At 35.7% G+C, this 15,163-nt stretch overlaps 1 protein-coding gene across 4 annotated transcripts in view; it reads right to left on the bottom strand.

The window, feature by feature from the left end:
• Ttbk2 (tau tubulin kinase 2) overlaps positions 1–15,163 on the bottom strand; it is a 152,027-nt gene that overhangs the window by 53,038 nt on the left and 83,826 nt on the right. For all 4 annotated transcript variants that reach the window (XM_078048929.1, XM_078048927.1, XM_078048928.1 and 1 more), the window contains one exon: positions 3,096–3,169. In XM_078048929.1, the coding sequence (XP_077905055.1) occupies positions 3,096–3,169 (74 nt within the window). The remainder of the gene's footprint in view (positions 1–3,095; positions 3,170–15,163) is intronic.

Below are 15,163 nucleotides of genomic sequence, written 5' to 3'. Positions count from 1 at the left end.
GAAAATAATATTATAGGAAAACATTATTGATGGTGTAATAAAAATCATTAGGAGATCAATCATGGGGAACTTTAAAAATAGGTGAATCAGGCCAAAGTCTGTGAACCAATTTAATATCACTAAAATAGACACAACCTGATGCTGCCTCCTGTGATGCCCACCTTTGCCAAAAAAAAAAGTGAAATCTTACCTAATCATCAGTTTATAGAAATTACAGGAGCATAAGAACATGTGAAATACCACATGGAAATAATCAGAAAATCTAGAATATGGGCATTTCTAGAGGTCAAATAACTCCATTTTAATTAGTGACTGGACTTAAAGATTTGTGCTGCTCCCTGCTCAGTGAAAGACTCTGAAGTTAGTGAAAGGAAACAAGTTTATTTAGGGTAGGCCCTGATTAAAGTAAAGGAGATTTTTTTAAAGGGGCGGTATGCTGGGAATTGAACTCAGGGGCACTGGACCACTGAGCCACATCTCCAGCCCTATTTTGTATTTTATTTAGAGACAGGGTTTCACTGAGTTGCTTAGTACCCCACCACTGCTGAGGCTGGCTTTGAACCTGTGATCCTCCTATCTCAGCTTCCTGAGCCACTGGAATTACAGGCATGTGCCACCACGCCCGCTTAAACATTTTTTTTTTCCCTCTCAAATACCCATCTTCAGTGGTTTCATGTTATGAAGAACTTTTATAGGACTCAACTGTATCTTTTTGCCCTTCTCTAGGTGATGAGCTATTATAAAATAACCATTTGGATATGTTAAGGATGCTCAGGTAAAGCCCCAATGTTGATTGGACACAAGATGAAATCTGGTTGTAAATCTTACTAGCAGAATTTAGAAAATAAATGGCCTTAACCTATAACTTTTAAAGACCTACTTCCATGGTAAAATAGCTAGATATCTATAAATAGAAAAAATGTTTTGGTACTGGGGATTGAACCCAGGGGTCCTTTATCACTGAGCTATATATCCCCAGCCCTTTTAATTTTTTCTTTCGAGACAAGGTCTTACACCATGTTGCTTAGGACCTCATTAAATTGCTGAGGCTGGTCTTGAAACTGTGATTCTCCTGCCTCAACTTCAAGTCACTAGAATTACAAGCATGGTGCCACTGTGCCAGGCATTCCTCAAAAATTTTAAGGCAGATACTATGTAATTGAACTACCAGGAAGACAAGATTGACGTTAATTTACAAATTATAATGCATTTGGGGTTTTTAGGGCTATCAGTGGGTAGCTAGGAGAGAGCAATTGAATTTTACCAAAATGTATGGGAGAAACCCAACAGTTATATGTCAATTATACTAGTTGTAGCCTTGTCCCAAATCAGGTCAACCATAACTGTAAGGATAGGGGTTTAATGGCGAGTTAACTTTCTTATGAAAGGGAAAAATACAGTATGCAAGTGAAATGGAAAGGTTCCATTGGAGCCCGCCAAAGGCCATAAAGGCCATGGTTGAGATCTGGTTGTAAATCTTACTAGAAGAATTTAGAAAATAAATGTATGCAATGGCCTTAGAGCAGCAGACTCCCAATATTAACAATATATATTATTTATATATTTATAGAGTGTGATTTTGATTAGTACAAGAATAAAATGAGAATGACCTGAGACTGAGAGAGAATCTGTAGAGAATCCTCTCCATAGTTATAGAGTCAGCAGTAACCTAAAGATAAAACTGAAGAGTTTTCTCCATTACAACAAGAATATTGGCCTCAGGTTTCCTATTAAGTTTTGAAACCCATCAAGCAGTCTTTATCAAACCACAAACCTCCCTACACTTCAGCTATTTCATTTGTAAAATGGGGGTAAATCTCCTTCCCTTGAGGGGGTATGATGAGAATCAAATAGTATGTTTTAATAAAGCCATACAAAATCTATAAAATAACAAACAGTTCCATTACTACTGGCCAATGTGGGAGAAAGCAGGGTCCATATTAATGAAACAGAAAGGTATAAAAAGAGCTTCTTCAAAAAATAAAACTATGCTGGCTCAAAAGATTGTGAAGGGGCTGTGGCTGTAGCTCAGGGGTACAGCGCTTTCCTTGCACTGGGAGGCACTGGGTTCAATCCTCAGCACCACATAAAAATAAAGAAAGAAAGACATTGTAAAAAAGAAAAAAAAAAGATAGTGGACCACATAATTCAAAAACACTAACTACAGTCTACAGAAAGGCTAATATCTTTAGATCTAAATCAAATGCTGAAGGATGGCTGAGGTAAACAAGAAAAGTCTTCTGATGAGAAGAGGAAGCACTTAGGCCAAGATCTAAGTCTGAAATCATTGTTATGTCAGTAAGTTGAAAGAAAACAAAAAAACCAAAAGCCCCAAACAAAAGTTGCTATAGATGAAAAGTAATTTGAGATTTCAAAGTTAGGAAACAAACTGGACCATGGCTTTGAGGGTAACAGAGGGAGAGGAGAGAGAGAGGTGGGGAGGGGGAGAGGGGGGAGAGAAAAAGAAGAGAGAGAGAGAAGAGAGAGAAGCGGGAGAGAATTTTTTCCCCCAGGGTAGTGTGAGAGAAAATATAATGGTTTCCCTCTTCTCCATTTGGATATGTTAAGGATATTTTCCCTCTTCTCCCTCCTATAACCATTACTCGCATAGTCCCTTTCTGAATTTTTTTTCCTCTGCTCCCTTGACCCAATTCCCCCATCTAAAAGAGAGGAAATAGACCTATGTTAATAATGGAAAGAGACAGAGAAGAATGGCTTTCACCCTATATCTCAACTAATGTTTAAATTTTTTAAAAGTCACAGTTGATATTGGAGAACCTAAATGGGAAATTAAATGCCTAAGGTAACAAAGATTCAGAGGAAGGAACAGGAAGGGACAGGACAAAACTCACATTATATCTCACAATCTATACTGGGATATAATGATGACAATAAAGATACAGGTCAACTAAAATAGCTGTCAAAGACAAACATTTCTCTTTTTGGAAAATTTGTATCAAGTCTATTTAAATCTGAACAGTGTAAAACATTCTGACATGATACCAACAATGTTATCATTTTTATTCATATCCACTGTAATTGGGTACTTTCATCATAATTGAAAGATTTAAAAATACATTTTCAAGGTAACCTACCTGTAATTGCATGACCACATAGTTGAATCGGTCATTCCTCCCACAGCCAATAAATCTACAAACATGGTCTTTCCCTGGATAAAAAAATAAATAAAAGGAAGAAAAACAGTGAAAAAAGGATACACTATGGTTTCTCCTCTTTAAAAAAAAAATCAATAATTTGTTTTCTATACAATATTTTATGATTTAATGTAAAAATATGTTTTGAAACCTTGAGGATAGGAAATACACATTATTCAAAATTTTTACCTTCCCACCCCCAGCTTCTGCACTGTTCCTTGTGCAGTCAAATACATGTTCTTGAGTGAATAAACAAATGAATAAATGAAGAAACAAACAAATGGTAATTTATTTAGAAAGGAAAAGATTAAAAGGTTATTTCAGATCAACATGCTCAGATGCAATACATAAGAAAGCACAGAGAAGCAATTAATAAGAACATTAGAAATATACATATTCAATTGTAGATACATTCTGCCATTCACTATTACATAACTTTAGCAAGTTATGTCATTTTCTGAACCTCACTGATTCACAGATTAGGCTAGCGATTTTCAACTGAATTCCATGTGTGAAATCTAAGGACATGCTGATTGGGATATGGAGGGGATCCGAGGTAGAGCAGGTATAAATCTGGGATCTTTCCTTTGATTCAAACAAACAAACAAAAGCAATGCCAAGGTCTAAAAAAAAGGATCAAACCTGGTAAGTAAATTCCAGGGCCAGAAAAAAGCATCTGGCTAGAACACAGTAAATGAGTGGAGAGGAAACAAGGTTAAGATAGTGCTGAAGAAGCAGTTAGGCACCAGATCCTGAAGGATCTTGTACTCCATGATGAAGAATTAGAACCACATAAGATCAGTGTCTTCCAAATCTGGATGCTTACCAAAACTATCTGGGAAACTTTTTAAAGATTCCTAAGTTCAGACTATGATTGTAGCTCAGTGGAAGAGTGCTTGCCTAGCAAGTGTGAGGCACTGGGTTCGATCCTCAGCACAACATAAAAATAAATAAATAAAATAAAAGTATTGTGGCCAGGTGTGGTGGTGCATGACTGTAATTACAGTGGCCTGGGAGGCTGAGGCAGGAGGATCACAAGTTCAAAGCCAGCCTCAGCAATGATGAAGTGCTAAGTAACTCAGTGAGACCTTGACTCTAAATAAAATATAAAATAGTGCTGGGGATGTGGCTCAGTGGTTGAGTGCTTCTGGGTTCAATTCCTGGTACCACGCCCCCCCCCCCCAAAAAAAAAGGCATTGTGTCAATCTACAACTAAAAAAAATTTTAAACTAAAAAAGATTGCTAATTTCTATACTGATTCAGAATCTGTGGGGGAAGATACAGAATATGATCTTTTCGAAATTCTTTAAATAAACCCAAAGCAGGCAGAACATGAATGGATACTGGAAAATACTACTGGGTAATGAGAAACTTCTAAAAGTTTTATTTTATTTGTGTAGTGCTGGGGATTGAACCCAGGAGCACTTTACCACTGAGGTACATCCCCTGCCCTGTTTTGTTTTATTTGAGACAGGGTCTCCCCTAAGTTGCTGAGGCTTGCCTTGAACTTGCTATCTTCCTGCCTCACTCTCCTGAGTCACTGGGATTACCAGTGTGCACCACAACACCAGGCCTAAAAGAATTTTAGATAAGGAATTACTACTACAATACTGCATTTTAGAACATCATGCACTGGCAGTGAGGATGTCAGACTCCGGAAAGGTCCATTCTAGAGGCAGAGAAGTTGCCCTGGGAATAACAACAATATCCCAGGAGAGTGAAGAAGGGGGTTGAACTCTCCAAGTATTAGAGTAAAAATAGATTAAATAGGATAAATCTGAGAGATAACTAAACATGTAGTTTTCTACTAGAAATTGGTACACTTAAAATGAAAACTATTGAAATAAGAGAATAAAAAAGGCTGTATATACTTTAAGGAATAATAGAATGCCAGATTTGAGGACAATTCAAATGGAATTCAGTAGATAATTATAATTTTAGGCCTGGTGCTGAAACAAAAAGACTGAGCTCCAGATATACCATTATCATGAAAAACAGATGGAACCACAAATGCAGCTGGAAGACTGACAAGTAAAAGAATAAAAAATAAGAAATTTGGAGGCTGGGGTTCAGTGGTAAAGTGCTCACCTAGCATGTGGGAGGCCCTGGGTTCGATCCTCAGCACCACATAAAAATAAATAAATAAAATAAAGGTATTGTGTCTATCTACAACCAAAAACTAAATATTAAAAAAATAAGAAATTTTAGAATGTAATCTGGAAAAAGCATAACTTAAAGCCTGAGCAAAAATAAAACAGCCCCTCAGAAAAATAGGGAAAAAAGTCCAAGAGGTAGGAGAAAACTCTAAGAAAGGGGTATCACAGAAACTATGGAATGGCAGTTCACAAAGGTAGAACTGGCCAGTGACAAAAGCTGTAGAAAAGCTGAGAAGTGCTCACTTATAAACAACTGGGCTTGGTATCACCAGGATTGGAAGAAAAGAAGCCAATTTATAATATGTTAAGAATACATGGAATATGTGACAATGAGGTCAGATAATCTTTGAAGAAGCTTGCTTGTAAAATGAGGAAGAATGATAGGCTGCAGATTTAGATTGGTGAAAAACAAAACAAATTTCAAAAAGAATCTGTCCACTGACTAACTCAAAATATTTTTTTTTTTGCAAAATGTACAGCATTTATTCACATACAGACAAAAAGGCACAAACTCTACTAAATTGTTCAACAAAAAAATACAGCTGTCCTCAACTAGTTTTATAAATACTTTCAAAAAGGGGGTTAGAAATAAATACAGGATAGGGCCATGTAATATAAAATAGTCATCTCTACATATACTTTAATTTCTGATTTTTAACTCTTCATGCACCTCTTTTTCGATTTTAGCTGAATGTACACCAAGCTAAGCACATAGTGAAAAATCCTCTGTATAAGGTTACAAATGTAATGACAAGTTTGTCCATTTCAAAATAATTAAGATTTGTACACAACATATAAAACCCTTCATTTAGATTTTGTGTTTATAATCTAACAAATGACATTCCAGGCAACTTTACAAAAGTTTAACTAGCCTACATTTTGACATAATACATTGATCATAATCAAAGATATTTCTTGATCAGGATGCACAAGGAAAGATAAAGGAGAAAAAGAAAAGAAAAAGCAAATGGTTCCATACTAATAGAATGTGAGTGGGTGGGCTGGGCTGGCTGCTGCTATGGCCACTCATACAGAGCTCCCAGCACAACAGGAGACTAACCTACAAAGCTATCGTTACACTGTCAGAGAAACCGTGCTCTATACCATTTGCATTTCGAAGCAGGAATAAAAAGTGTGGGCTTTTTATTATTTTTGTGTTTTCTTTTTGTGTGGGGTTTATTTATTTATTTATTTTTTGTTTTGTTTTTTTTTTGGTTTAGCATAACTTGGAATATTTGAAAGCTTTTCAACCTAAATGTGGGGAAAAACAGGTAAGGCATTATTTTTGCACAAAACTAGCATTCCTAATAGTGCAAATGAATCTGATACCTTTTAAAATGGTGAGAGGTCATATACTTATTAATTTAGATTTTCTTTCTATGGCTTAACAAATTATCCCTCTACAAATCCTACTCTCACCTAGAGCTGCTGCTGCAATCAAAAGATTATAACTATATAGAGTCCAACCTTCTCCTGTTTAACTCAAAATATTAGTACAATAAATACTCATTTAATAATTTCATGTTTCTTTCTTGCATCTGGATTACCAATTATCATAATATTCTTTCATTCTTTGTTCTTTGGTTAAAGAGAAGAAACTAGCAAGAATGGGCACAATGGGAACACAATTTTCAGTGTGAAGAATACATGTTGATCATTCCACATTTATTTTACATGTAATCGCAAAACTATATTAACTAGCCAGGGCAGTGGCTCGTGCCTATTATCCTAGCTGCTCAGGAGGCTGAGGCAGGAGGATCCCAAGTTTCAAGGTCATCCTTGGCAACTTAGTGAGACCCTATATCAAATATTTAAAAAGGGCTGGAGATATAGTCTAGTGGTAGAGCATTCCAGGGTTCAATCTCCAGTACTCTGCCCCCAAAAAAGCTCTATCATCTAGTGAATTATAATAACAATAAAAGGATAAAATGATAGTAATAACCAAAATTTCCCCTCTGCTTCACAGAAACAATTTAAAATTTTAGTTAGTCCTTCAATTATTTATTTTTCAAGATTCCACTTTCAGCTTCAGGTATAGGTCAATGCATAAGGCCCTGGGTACAAACACTCACACTCCACTGTGAAAAACAAAAAGATTCCATTTCCTGTCATTAACATTTTAAATATAGTACCTCTATTACAAAGAAATCTCAACATCTAAATCAGAAGACCATGCTAGATTTCATTCCTCTTGTAATCCTCCTTCTAAAATAAGCATTGTAAATTATATTAAAAAACTATTTATCTCTTAATACTAAAAATCACCCTACTTTCAAAAAAGAAAACAGATTTGAATAAAAGAAACTGTGGCACAGGCCTGTAATCCCAGCAGCTAAGGAGGATGAGGCAGAAGAATCACAAAATCAAAGCCAGCCTCAGTAATGGCAAGGTGCTAAGCAACTCAGGGAGATCCTATCTCTAAATAAAATACAAAATAGGTCTGGGGATGTGGCTCAGTGGTCAAGTGCCCCTGAATTCAATCCCCAGTATGCACCTCTGCTCCCTCCCAAAAAAGAAAAAAATTGAAAAAGCAGTAGATCCTTTATTGAGCAGTCAGTCAGAAGTAAATTTTCTAGGATTCAAAAATGTATATTCATCACTTTAGGTAAGAATTAAATAAATTCTTTTCTTCTTCTTTTTTGGTACTGGAAATTGAACCCAGGGATGCTTTACCACTGAGCTACATCCCCTGTCTTTCTTATTTTTTCTTTAGAGAAAGGGTATTGCTATGTTGCTGAGGGTTGCTAAATTGCTAAGGATGTCCTTGAGCTTACAATCCTTCTCCTTCAGCCTCTCTAGTCCCTGGATTTTAGGCATGCATTACCAAGCCTGGTTTAAGAGTTCTTGTCTTGTAGTCAGATATGGTGGCACATACCTGTAATCCCAGTAATTTAGGAGGCTAAGGCAGAAGGATTGCAAATTCAAGGCCACCCTTGGCAATTCAGTGAGCCCTTAAGCAACTTGGCAAGACCCTGTCTCAAAAAAAAAAAAAAAAAAAAAGAGAAGAAAGAAAAGGACTAGGGATGTGACTCTGTGGTTAAGTGCCATGGAGTTCAATCCCCAATTAAAAAGGAAAAAAAATGAGTTCTTGTCTTATCTCATACTATATGGCATCGAATACTGCTGCTCATATTTATATCTATATCTTTATCTATATAGATTTACAATTAATGAAACAAAAGTTAGTTCAATAAAATGTACAAATTTTTGGAAGTATGGGGAAATAAATTAATTAAACAATAACTCTTTACTACCACTTAGTGCAATTGTTTAAATAACTTCATTTTATTTATTTATTTATTTATTTGGTGCTAGGGATTGAACCCAGAGTAGTATACCACTGAGCTACATCCTCGGCCCTTTTTAATTTTTTAGGGTCTCACTAAATTGTTGAGGTCGCACTAAATTGCTGAGGCTGCCCTTCAACATGTGATCTATCCTCTTGTCTCAGCCTCCCAAGTCACTGGGAATACAGGCATACACCACAGCACCCAATTGTTAAAATAACTTATATAACAATAAGTATATACTGAAATTATCAGTCCATGAAGAAGAGACTATATCTATCTTGTCCTGGTACCTAAAACAGTACCTCACAGAGTGAAATGTTCAATCAATATTTATGAATAAACAACTTAAGAAGAAATAATAATAGCATAATGCATAATGTGCACACAAAATATGCAAGTATTTTCTGCCAAGCTCTATGTGCTTTACCTGGACTTAATCCTCAAATACTAGTATTTTTTTCTGTTTTTCAAATATAGAAATGGAGGCTTACTGAAGTTAAATTACTTCTTCCAAAATCATACAGCTAGAAAATGGAGCAGTTTGATTCTAGAGCCTTTGCTTAATCATTAAGCCAGAAAAAATTAAATAGATTTTAAATTCAAATAACATCTTGTCAACATATGAAAGCTAAAAGGAGCACTGGATGTGATGATGCATACTTGCAATCCCAGCTAGGGAAATAAAGACTGTGACAGAATACATAGAAGACCTACTATATGATAAGCACTAAACTAGGCAATAGGAATACATGAAAAATTAAGAAAATCTATGCTCTCAAGGAGTTCACAGGCCATGTATGCATATAAAAAATTAATGCAGTAGGATGAATTCTACATTATTATAGAGAAAATGCAATGAATATCCAGAAGATTTAAAATTTTTGTTTCTGAGGCTTCAAATGAAAGTGAAGTCTCTAGATATCATTAGATTTTAAGTTTATGAGAAGAGCATCTTTTTTTCCTGCCAGTATTGAACCCAGGGCCTTGGACACCCTAGGCACATTCTCCAGCCCTTGAACTATACTCCCAACCCTTTTTATCTTTATTTTGAGAAAGAGTCCTGGCTAAATTGCCCAGGCAGCCCTATGAGTCTTTCTAGCAAATTAAGTTAAAGAGGGGGTCATGGAAGCCCTGGGTTGCAGCCAAGATACTATTTGCAATTCAGTGACTGAAGGAGGGACTATGGAAATGAGCCCTCACTGTGGGATCCGATGCTATCTACCAGAACTTAACTGAATTACAGGATACTCCACTGGTGTCAGAGAACTGCTTGATGTGTGGGAAAATTCCACACATACAGAAGAGTTTTGTATTAAGTGTGAGAGTAAAAGGAAAAAAATACTTTCTTTTTTTCTCTTATGGCCACACTAAAGAATTCAGATTCAATTCGTTATTAGATAATGGAAGAATGAGGTTTCCAGAGTTTTCAAGCAGAAAGCTACATGATCTGAATTGTGTTTTGTAAAGAAAATGTTTTGTTTTGTTTTGTTTTGGGGGGGCACAGCTAGGGACTGAACCCAGGGCTTCACACATGCTAGGCAAGTGGCTACCACTGAGCTACATCCCCAGTTCTTGCTGTTCACCTTTAGATTCTGGTTTGTGGAAGAAATGGTAGGCAAGGATATCAATTAGGAGATTAAAGCAATAGTCCAAGTAAAAGATGCAAATGTAAACTAAAGCACTGGAAGTGAGAATTTTAAAAGATTTCAAATAAAGATTTAGGAGACAAGGTTGGTATTGTGAGACAGCCATGTCATTAACATAGAACAAATATGTTTGTCTTTCCACAATGTCAGAATTTATTAAATAACAATAAATTTACAAAGTTTCACCACTCTCATTGGTTGTAATTCCCCAAGTACTCATGGGTCACCTTAAAATTCTACGCTGGAAATCAAGGATTCATTTATTCCAATCTTAATTACTAGTATTTATAACACCAAAGTCATACATCATAATTCACACAATGATTCATTCAGGTTACAGAAAGACTAAGAAAGGATTAAGGTGTACACAGGGTTTCAGGAGGTAGCACTAAGAACAAGGGAAAAGGGCAGATACTAATGCAAACAAATCACTACAAAAGATCAGATAAGATTGAGACCAAGAATTTGTTAAGAGCACTAAGTTGTCAGACCATGGAACTTATTCTAGGCCAGGGTCCAGAAAATAGGCAGTTGAAAAGTGGGCCATGACAGGCAGATAAATAACAGTTGAGCTGAAACTTGCCTGTTAACCTCATGATACATCCATCAAATGGTCTAATGGATAACAGGTCGATGTACCACCATAACCAGCCTTGAGGTGCTTCTTTTATGGGTCTCAGGTGAGGGGGTTACTTCATTCAGTGTTCTGGTGTTTGATCAGCTAATGGCCCTAGTTTTTCTGATATGGGATTGATATTTCCATGCATCCATGTGCTTCCGATTTAATTTAACAAATTCACAGGTGATCATTTTTATCAGCACAATTAATTTATCAGATTTTGCCTATAGTTGTGCTATATAGATGGTGATTGTTCACTTGTACAGATAAGATAGAGTCATTCTATCTTGGCACTTGTACTCAAAACGGAATAACTCATGACAAATTACTGCTTTACAAAATAGAGTAACTCCAGCTGGCCATAATGGTATATGCATATAATCCTGTTGATTTGGAGGCTGAGGCAAGAGGATTACAAATTCAAGGCTAGACTATGCAATTAAACAAGACCCTGTTTTCTCAAGACAAAAAATAAAAATGAGTGGGAATGTAACTAAGCGGCAAAGCACCCTGGGTTCATTCTCCAGTACCCACCCCCCCCCAAAAAAAAAAAAAAGTAAATCAGGGTTAGGCACAGCCTGAAAACTGCTATTCTATTCATTATGAAGTAATGGGGCAGGACACAGATTGCTCTCTACAGCTGAAGCTGTAGTTTAGTGGTAGACTGCTTGCCTAGCATATGCCAGGTCCTGAGTTCCATTCCTAGTACCATCACCAAAAATAAAAAATTACCAGAGAGGAGAAGAGAGAAGGGAACAGTGAAGTAAAATTAAGGTAAGTTGACAAAGTGGACTGCATCAATATAAACCAAGAAAGAAATTAGGATGAATTGGAAAGGACAATGATTTCAGTTTAGGGATTTTGTCCTAATTTACAATTTGCAGAACATGAAAATTCACTTAAAATTTACATGTGGAATTTGTTTTGTTTTGTTTGTATTGGAGACTGAACACAGGGGCACTCTACCACTTAGATATACCCCCATGCTGGCCTTGATTCTCCTGGCTCAGCCTTTTTAGTTGCTGGAATTATGGGCATTAGCCACCATGCTAGGCTTGAAGGGACAAATATAGAAAATATCACATCTATATATTGTCAATGGAGGTATGAGTATGCTGTCTAGAGATGATGATAGTTAGAATTGAACCAACATCAGAACATTGGAACAAAAAATAAATAAATAAATAAAATCAATGAAGGAGCCTGAGAAGGAAATGTGTGGCTGAAGGAATTTTATATCTCACAATACCTCACACAACTTTCATATTAGACATCAAGTTGCTATAATTCAAAATATTCAGGAGACTGAAGCAGAAGGATTATAATTTTGCAAAGAATTACCCAGTACTGCAAAAAATAATAACAATAATTTTTTTAAAAGACTCTAGAGTAGAATCCAGATACCAGAACTATGTTGATTTTTATGACAAATATGCAGTCTACTAGGTCATGTCTAGTTAGAAAACCAATAACAACAAAAACAGTCTCAATACTGATCATAATTCTCATAGGATTGATCATAATTCTCCATTCACAAAAACAGTATTATTCAATTTCATATAAAATAAGAAAGATACAGAAACAGTACAAAAACTCAAAATCTGTAGATAAATAATTTTATAAATTTTCAAAACTGCTTGTATAGAAGATATTTAAATAATCTCCATGTCATCCTAAAGTAGGACTACCCTATGTAGAAATGAAGTCCAACCCCAAGCCAACCCTCATTTTTACCCTTCTTGATTAATTCCTATAGGCTGTCAAAACTGCACACAAAGGCATCAGAATATAACACATGAACTTAGTTTCAGCATCTTTATGCTATACTGTGTTTGCTTATCTGACCTCTAGAGACTGTTAGCATTTCAAAATCAGGGACTCTAATATCCAGCTTTGCATAGGGCACATACTAAGAACTCTATAAATATGTACTAAATGAGTAAACAAGTAAATAGCTAAGTTTATTAATAACAATTTTTGTGTGTGTGTGCTGCTTGCTGGGCACTGGATCCCAGGGCCTTTCACCCAGGGCCTCACACATGCTAACCATGTTTCCTACCACTGAGCTACTCCCTCTAGTCCTATAACAGCTTTACCGAAATATTAACATGTCAAAATTAACCAATTTAAAGGGTGCAACTCAATGATTTTCAATGTATTCACAAAGTTACAACTAACAACATGATTAATATTAGAACATTTTCATCTGGTCCTACCAAAAAAAATACCCATATCCATGGTCACTTCCCATTTCTCTCCAAATCTCCCAGACCTACAAGAACTAATCAACTTTCTATCTCTATAGATTTGCCCACTCTGGATATTTCATATAAATGGAATCCTATACTAAGTTCTTTTGTAAATGGGTTCCTTCCTTTAGCATAGTATGTACAATATGTTGTAACATGTATCAGTACTTCTTTTCTTAGTAATATTTCATTGTATAAACAAACCACATTTTGTTTAGCCATTCAACAGTTGATTGTCCGTTTGGATGTCCTACTTTTTGACTATTATGAATAATGATGTTATGAACACTCCTGTATAAGTCTTTGTGTGGACATATGTTTTCAATTTTCTTGGGTATATACTGGGAATGGCATTTTTGGATCATATGATAACTGTATGTTTGATTTTTTTTCCAGAATTTCAGACTGTTCTGCAAAGGAACTGTACAATTTTATATTCCCACCAGTAATGTTATGATAGTTCTAATTTTCCACATCTTTACCAATGTCTCATATATATATATATATGTCTTTATAAATTTTCAAAACTGCTTGTATAGAAGACATTTAAATAATCTCCAGGTTCTTGATATTGTGTGTGTATATACACACATACATACACACTATATATACACAAAAAATATACACACACATTTATATATGTATACAATATACAACATGTGTGTATATATATATATATATATATATTTTTTTTAATGTGGTGCTGAGGATCGAACCCAGGGTCTCGCACATGTGAGGCAAGCCCTCTATCACTGAGATATAACCCCAGCCCTGCCTTTTATCTTTTTGACTGTAGCCATATTAGTAGGAGTAAAGTATTATCTCAGTGTGGTTTTAATTTATATTTCCATATGACTAATTATGCTGAGCATCTTTTCATGTACTTCTTGACTACTTCTTTACCTTCTTTGGAGAAAGGTCTATTCAGATCCTTTGGTGCAAGGGATCAAATCCAAGGCTTCACACATGCTAGGCAAGCCCTCTACCACTGAGCTAAATCTCAACTCTTGGATACTTTGCTGACTTTTAAATTGGGCTATTTGTCTCTTTATTACTGAGTCATAAATTCTTTACATATTCTAGATAAAGTTCTTGGTCCCTTTTGTGCTGACATAACACAGTATGTGAGACTAGGGGGTTTTATTTGTTTTAGGGGGATAAAGAGGATTGAACCCAGGGGCACTTTAGCACTGAGCTACATCCCCAACCCTCTTTTAGAGACAATGCCTTGCTAAATTGCTGAGGCTGGCCTCAAATTTGAGATCCTTCTGTCTCAGCCTCCTAAGTGGCTTGGATTATAGGCAAATGCCAATATGCCAAGCTATAAAATTTAGCCTCTGCATTTAGGACTTTTATCCATTTTGAGTTAATTTATATAAATATACGATCAAGGTCCAACTTCATTCTTTTGTATTTGGATATCAGATTCAGTTGTCCTGGCACCATGTGTTGAAAACTAGTTTTCCTCCATTAAAACATCTCGGCACCCTTGCCAAAAATCATTTGACTACAATGTGACAATTTGACAATTTCTAAACTTTTTTAAAAACTTCTTGTTCTTGTTCTTCTTTTCTCTCTCTTTTTAGTTGTGGATGAACATAATTATTTTATTTTTTATTTTAATGTGCTGAGGATCGAACCCAGTGTGTCACACATGCTAGGCAAGGGCTCTACCACTGAGCTACAACTCCAGCATAGTGCTTCTAAGCACTGCTTTAGCTGCATTCTATAAGTTTTGGTACTCTGTTTTAATTAAGTTTAAATTTAAGCAAGGTATAGTAGTACACATCAGAGATCCCAGTGATCCCAAAAGGCTGGAACAGGAGGATCATAAGGTTGAAGCCTGCCTCAGCAATTTAAAAAGACCACCTAAAAATCTAAAAAACAAAAACGGTTGGGGCTCAGTGGTAGAGTACTCCTAAATTCAATCCCTAGTATTAAAAAAAAAAAAAAAATTTTAAAATCTCAACTGTACTACTTAATGAGACCTTAAATAATACTCACTTTCCTCAGTAGAGCTACTGAGAGAATTAAATGATATAATATAT

Source organism: Ictidomys tridecemlineatus, chromosome 5, assembly GCF_052094955.1.
Source record: "Ictidomys tridecemlineatus isolate mIctTri1 chromosome 5, mIctTri1.hap1, whole genome shotgun sequence".
NCBI lineage: Eukaryota > Metazoa > Chordata > Mammalia > Rodentia > Sciuridae > Ictidomys > Ictidomys tridecemlineatus.
The sequence above is the reverse complement of the archived record's forward strand: the minus strand, read 5'-3'. Positions and strand labels throughout refer to the sequence as shown.